Source organism: Orycteropus afer, unplaced genomic scaffold, assembly GCF_000298275.1.
Source record: "Orycteropus afer afer isolate SDZICR_OR568_19922 unplaced genomic scaffold, OryAfe1.0 scaffold00070, whole genome shotgun sequence".
NCBI classification, from domain to species: Eukaryota; Metazoa; Chordata; class Mammalia; order Tubulidentata; family Orycteropodidae; genus Orycteropus; species Orycteropus afer.
This window is the reverse complement of record NW_006921657.1, coordinates 3,104,260-3,111,553: the sequence shown is the minus strand read 5'-3', so window position 1 is coordinate 3,111,553 and position 7,294 is coordinate 3,104,260. Positions and strand designations below refer to the sequence as shown.

The 7,294-nt window shown below is 40.5% G+C and overlaps 1 protein-coding gene across 1 annotated transcript in view; it reads right to left on the bottom strand.

Annotated features, from left to right (window-relative positions):
• Window positions 1-7,294, bottom strand: part of CFAP70 (cilia and flagella associated protein 70) — a 131,531-nt gene that overhangs the window by 61,506 nt on the left and 62,731 nt on the right. The window contains 3 exon segments of the mRNA XM_007940709.1: window positions 2,648-2,779; window positions 5,225-5,419; window positions 5,769-5,829. Of these exon segments, the coding sequence (XP_007938900.1) occupies window positions 2,648-2,779; window positions 5,225-5,419; window positions 5,769-5,829 (388 nt within the window).

Genomic DNA, 7,294 nt, shown 5'->3' with positions numbered 1-7,294 from the left:
TATGCTATGCAGTCTCCAAATTTCCTTCTCTTCAAGCTTTTCATTTAATCTTTATTCTGTTCAATTTCAGTAAATTCCTTACTTCACAGAGGAGACAGAAATCATTAGACAAGATGTCCCTCCATCTTTTAATTCTACCTTTATTATTTATTTCTGAATCCACTGCATCTCTTTCTTTTTAGTTTCAGTGGAAGAAGTTCAATGAAATTGCTATGTAAAGGTTAACAATAACCTCATTACTGCCAAATCCAATGAAAACTTCAGATTTTGCTTTTCTTAAACTCCTGTCAGTAGATGACAATGTTGACCAGTTTTTCTCCTTATCTTCTATTGGCTTTTATAATACCACTGTCTTCTGGTTATTTACCTCTGTAACAATGTCTCTTATCTCTTCCATCATTCTTTTTCTTATATATACCCCCTTAAGTGCTGGTTTTTCCTATGGCTCCACTATCAACTCTCTTCTCTCTTTACTCATGTCTTTCTTGAGCAGCCTCATATTACTATAGTTTTAACTACCATTTATATACTCACAAGATAGCTCTGGTGGTGCAGTGATTAAAGCATTCGGCTGCTAACCTAAAGGTTGGTGGTTCAAACCTATCAGTTGTTCTGTAGGAGAAAGAAGGCAGTCTGCTTCCATAAAGAGTTGCAGCCTTGGAAACCCTGTAGGGCAGTTATTCTCTGTCCTATAAGGTCTCTATGAGTTGGAATTGACTTGATAGCATTAAGTTTATTTGTTTGGTGGGTTTTTTTGTTTGTTTGTTTGTTTTTGTTTTTTTGGTATCTGCTCATGGCTCCCAAATCTCATCTCTAGGTCAGATCTTTCTCTTGAATGAGACCCCACTGAAGTCAATGTTCAAAACAGAATTCAGTATCACCTCCCTTCCTCTAGATCTACTCATGCTATTTTCCTTGTCCTAGTTAATGGTACTACCTAGTTAATGGTGCTCTGGTAGCACACTGGTTAAAGCATTCAGCTGTTACGCTAAAGGTGGAGAATTTGAACCCACCAGCTACACTACATGAGAAAGATGAGGCACTCTGCTTCTGTAAAGATCAACAGCATTGGAAATCCTATGGGGCAGTATTACTCTGTCCTATAGTCCATCCTCCACATTGCTATCAGAGTGTTTTTTATAAAATGTGAATATGATTACTATACTCAGCTTAAAATAATTAAATGTATTGCTCCCTATTTCTTTTGAAGAAGCAGTAAAAACTTCTTTGCATGGCATGAAAGACCTCTCTCCATACTCCCAGCTCCCCAAGCAGGAACTGATCCTAGCTTCATCTCCTGCTTTTCTGTCCCAACCTCTACTCCCAAACTATTTTCAGTTTCTTTATATGCTATATTCTTCTAGCCTTTGTGATGTTCTCTGAGACTCAAATACTCTCAAACATCCATCTGGAATACCTCTTTTCAACATTCAAGGTCCAGCTCAAGCCACAGCTCCTCTGAATCTTTCCCTGAAAGGTCCTCAGGTGCAGTTGTATCCTTTAGGAAAGATAAGCTCCGCTATAAGGAGCTCTAGGAGCTCTGGTGGCGCATTGCCTAAGGCATCTCAGTGCTAATCAGAAGTCTGGAAGTTCAAACCCATCGGCCATTCCATGGGAGGAAGATGGGGCAACCTACTCCCATAAAGATATACTACTGGAAACCCAATGGGGGTCATTATGAGTCAGAATCGACTTGATGACAGAGGTTTATTATTATTATTATTATTATTAAATAAGGAGCTCTGGTGGCATAGTGGTTAAAGCATTCAACTGCTAACAAAAAGGCTGGCAGTTCAAACCCACCAGTCAGCAAGATAAGGCAGTCTGTGTGCTTCCATAAATATTTACACCCTTGGAAACTCTATGTGGCAATTCTACTCTGTCCGAAAGGGTTGCTGTGAGTTGGAATTGACTTGATGGCAGTGGGTTGGTTGGTAGCCTGTATCACAGCACTTATCTCACTGTACATAGTTATTTTTAGTTATTTGTATTTTGTGCCTGTTTCCTCTACTAGACAGGGGCTCCTTAGCAGCATAAGGCAAAACAGTAACTCCCATCTCACGTGCACCACTCTCAATTGCTGTCCAATGGCCTGAATACCCCAAAGCAAGATTTTTCTCCTAATCCTAAAATACTAATCACTCCTGATCTACCTTTCCCGGGAGGGCCAAAATAGGTGAAAGAAGAGGTGATGGTGGTAGACAAGAAAAACAAGTCTGAAAGAAAAGGCACATTTAAGCATCATTCTCATTTGTGTTTCATATTTGAAAATATCAGTTTTTCCTTATTCTTACCATCTATCTTGAAGGAGAAAAACAAGAACAGCACATATCCACAGAATGATAATTTTTGTTTCACAGTTTACATAGTCAATAATACCTATTTTGACTATTCCATCACATTTCTAACAGTTATGACATTTATTTTTCTAAGCAGATGAATGAGTATGTCTCCTTGTTCTCCTGAAAAGTAGCCTTATAACTCTGTATTTTATTCATCTTTGTGTTTTCTGTACCTAGCACAGAGTAGACCTCTCAATGTTTGTTGAATGAAGAAACAAAAGAAACAAGCAAGGAAGGAAGGACGCATCAGGAGACCCTGATGCCCTACAGACAAAAGGAAGGGCTCTCAGTTCTCAGGCACCTACCTGGTTTAGGGCTACATGCATCTGATCCACCAAGAACACATACAGCTCACTGATAAACGTCTGCAGCTCCTCCTGGTTTTCAAATGACGTTGTCTTCAAGTATTTCTCTCTCACAATCTTTACCACAGCATGCTGCAAGAGACACAGATCAGCCATCTGATAATATAGCCCAGCACCATGCTGGGAGCACAGTACAACTTGGACTTGGGCTTCTGGTCTAAGCTGCATTGAAAATTCAAAAGGTAACTGATTGCTCCCTTGGTGATTGTCAGACTGTTGACCTTCTTATTTTACTTTTGACAAGGAAAATGCAGGACTTACACTGTATGAAGGTGCTCTGGTGGCATAGTGCCTAAGGCATTTGACTGCTAACCAGAAGGCTGGCGGTTCAAACTTGCCAGCCACTCCTCGGAAGGAAGGTTGGGTAATCTACTTCCGTAGTGATACCGCCTCAGAAACCCAAGGAGGGATCACTATGAGTAGGATCCGACTAGATGGCAATAGGTTACCCTGTATGAAGAGAGTCATAATCTAGAGAAAATTTTAGTATTATGTCTATGCATTTTCTCTCAGGGTGGCCATAGTGTTCAAGAGAGAAAGGCTTGGTCTGAGAGTCCAGAGAAATAGAATTCCAGTTTTAATCCTGCCACTGTAAACCTTATATATTAATTTCCACTTTGGAACTTTGGTTTCCTCATTATTTGTTAAACAGATAATGTAGTTCTGATATTACCATCTTACTTCAAGGCAACTGAGAAGCCAAAGAAGATAACAAGTGGAAAAGATTAAAATACTGTACAAATATAAATACAATTTGTCACTGTGCCTGGGACAGTTTCTTTTACTTTTTCTCCTAAGCAAATATTGTCAGGTTCTAGACCAAGCACTTTCCATGCTTTATATCACTTAATTCTCATGACTCTATGTGATGTTGTTTTATCATTCCTACTTGATAGGCAAGGGAATTGAAGCTCAGAGAGTTAAAGTCACTTGCCCAAGGTCACCCAGTTAGGGAAGACAGGACCAGAAGACAAACTGAGACCTGTTCACACCACCTACTGAGAATAGCCTCTTGCTTCTTTAAGCATCAGCTGTTTATTACTTTATTACTTTCACATGCTGTCTTTGTATCTGTTAAGTACACCACAAGGAACATAGTGAATGTATGCAGAGAGGTAGTGCAGTGTAGTGGTTAAGAACATGAGCTCTGGAGCCACACTGCCTGAATCTGCTGAATCTGAGTACCGTCTTTGGCCTTCACTAGCTCGTGAGGTTGGCAAATTACTTAACTTCCTTATGTCTCATTTCTCCATCTGTAAAATGGGGAGCATCTATCTCATAGGTTTGTTGTGAGGATTAAATTAGTAAAATATGAAGCATTTAGAAAGTGCCCAGCATGCAGTAAACACTCAATAAATGTTTGTTGTTGTTAGTTTTCAGGTGCCTTCAAGTCAGCTCATACCCACAGTGACCTCATAAACAACAGAACAAAATGTGACCCAGTCCCGTGCTGTTTGCACAATGGTTGTTATTCTTGAGTCCACTGTTGTGGCCACTGTGTATTCTGACTGCCTTCCAATCTCATTCAAACTCCAACTTACTGCCATGAAGCCAATTCTGACTCCTAGCAACCCTATAGGACAGAGCAGTACTGCCCCATAGGGTTTCCAAAGCTGTAAATATTTATGTAAGCAAACTGCCACATCTTCTTCCTATGGAAGAGCTGGTGGGTTCAAACTGCTGACCTTTTCAGTAGCAGCCAAATGCTTAAACCACTACATCACCAGAGTTCCTCTGCCTTCCTATCTAGAGGGCTCAATTTGCAGCACTCTATCACACAATACTGTGGTCCATAGGGTTTTAATCAGCTAATTTTTAGAAGTATATTACCAGGCCTTTCTTCCTAGTGTGTCTTAGTCTAGAAACTTTGGTGAAACTTGCCCATGATGGTGACCCTAGTGTTTCAAATGCTGGTGGCATAGCTTCCAGCATTACAGCAACATGCAGGGCACCATGATCAAGTGACAGACGGGTGGTAGCAACCAATGTTAGTCATTATTATTCAATAAACTATCATTAAGTAAATATTTCTTGAATTTTAGCAATTCTATGAACTAGGGAAAGGTTCATATAAGAGACAGAGAAAACAAGACACAGAATCAGTACCAGGTGCAGAGGTTCTGTCCCCTAAAGCAACATGAAATCTGGGCAAGAATCTGACCTAATGTGAAGTGAAGAATTAAATTCTTAAAAACTCATACTCAGCTTGAATACTGAACCACTTCAGGACTCTGCAGAAGTAGAGCTTCTCCTGACATTATATCAAAGAGAACTTAGTTTTTCACACCAACAACAAGAAAGTGGAAGCATAGCTGGACACAATTAAAAAAAAAAAAAAAAAAAACTTACTGCCATTGAGTGGATTCTGACTCATAGCACCCCCTCCTTGGATTTCCAAGGTGGTATCTCTATGGAAGTAGATTGCCCAATCTTCCCTCAGAGAGGGGACAAGTGTTTAACTGGGTATAGAGAAGGTACTCAGTGAAAAATCATGGAATAATTAAATAAACGTTTTACCTTGAGTTGTTCTTTGAAAGCAAAGTATTTTCCAGAGCAATTAAGTTCATAGTTGAGCTGGCACTTCTGTTCCTCCAGAGTTTCACTGTCTATTTCATTCCCTAGTTTGGCTGCCTCTTTCCCAAACATCTTGTGGTATTCATCCAGAATGGCTCTTGAAATGTTCTTGATCTGTATGTGATAGTCACTCACCGCCTAGGAAAATACAAAATACATCAGAAAAAAATGTCTGGTAAAGCTTCAAAGAGGTCAGGAGTGTAGGTTAGAAGTCTGAAATTGGACTGAGTTCTATGCTCAGTAACACTTTAGGTATATAAACTGTCTTTTTCTTCTCAACTCAGAGACTACCAGCCAAAGATTAATCACGCTATGTTATTCAGTATATGTCACTGGTCACAAATGGAACCAGGAATGAAAATATGTGCAGCTTCAGACAAGTCACATGTCCTGAAAAAAATACTTAAGAAGAGTCCATACCTTACTGTCTAAATGTGTATAATCAATAGTCTATTATTTATGGCTTCACCTTGGCTCTGGCACTTGCCTTCTGAGCTCCTCCTGTACGGCGGGCAAGAGGAGGCCTTGGAGGAATCATTTCCTTGACCCTGCATCAGAAAAAGAAATTTTATTATCTGCAGATTTATGTTTACTTACTTTACATCAGCAGAGTCTGGGAGAAATCCAAAGTCTATTCCCCTGTCACATTTGAGCACTGTGCCATTCTATCATGTAAAAGCTTAGGTGTGAACTCCAGGACTTATGGCTATGCACCAGTCCAGAAAGAGGCCAGGAAGCAGCTACTGGACTCTATCCAAATTGTGCTTTTGCTTAACGTGAGTCCTAGCTTTAAGTTTACACATTTAAGAAAAACTGTTGTTGTGTACAGGAGGCTGCTTGACTAAGGAGTTGGAAAGAAATAGGTCTCATGGTTTTAGGTACAGTCAGTATGTAATATGTCCATATGATGCAAACTTTAACAGTATAAAACAATATACAGCAAAATGTCTCTTCCAGCACTGCTCCCCAGCTACCTGATTTCCTCTCCAGACACAATGTTATTCACTCATTCAGAATATATTAGATTGAGGAAGTTCCAGCGAGATAGCAGTATAGACAGACAAGCTACACAGACCTTCTACAACAAAGCAACAAGAAACCAATTGAAACAGGTAGAGAAGATGATCCTGGAACCCTGAGCTTTGAGGGGAAGGATAAAGAAGTGGATTAAATACCAACTAGTAGAAGAACCTGAATGAAACAATGAGTAAGGAGACAAACGGAGCTGTAGACAAAATGCACAGCCATTTTGAAGAGTTCCCAATAGCAACCTAAGAATCGGCTCTGCTCACCAAGGCTGCATGGGCAAGGACTGCATTGGTGCGTGATGACCAGAAGGGAGAATACCAACTAAGTGGACAGGCAGATTTGTGGACTGTCAGTGGCTGTCCTGAGGGCGCAGCCATTTTGGATGTTTGCAACAGCTGGCACAGCTGTTTTGAGTGTGTGCAGGTGGCGTTCTTTCTTGGACTGACACATGGGAGTGGGCTCTGCCTGCTGAAGACAGCATGGGCAACTGTGCTAGGGACTGACAACTGGAGAGATGAGCTATTCCCTTGTTACTCCTGTGCCTATTCTTGGTGAATAGGGGTGTGGCCATCCCCCCTGCCTCCACCCACCTTCTTGATCTGCAGGGGTTCCATCCCAGTCTGTGCCCTGGCAGAGCCCGGGTGCTGTGCCGGGCCGCCCCTCCCCCCCGTTTTGTTTTTGTTTGTTTTTAAATTATTCTTTTTATCTTCCTCCTTTCTTCTTTTTTTTCCCCCTTTCCAGTCCCTGGTTGTTGTGCTTTGTTACGATTTTCTCTTCTCTTTTCCTGGTTCTCCTTTTTTCTTTCTTTTGGTGCTTCTCATCCCTTCTTTTTCCTTTTATAATTTTCCCAATTCTTTTACTCTTGCTTTTTTCTCTCATTCCTCCTTCCCCAGATACTGTGGCTTTTACCTCCTTTTTCTCATTATATTTCTTTTATCCTTTTTCAATATATTTTGAAAATTTTTCTTCTTATTTATTGCATTT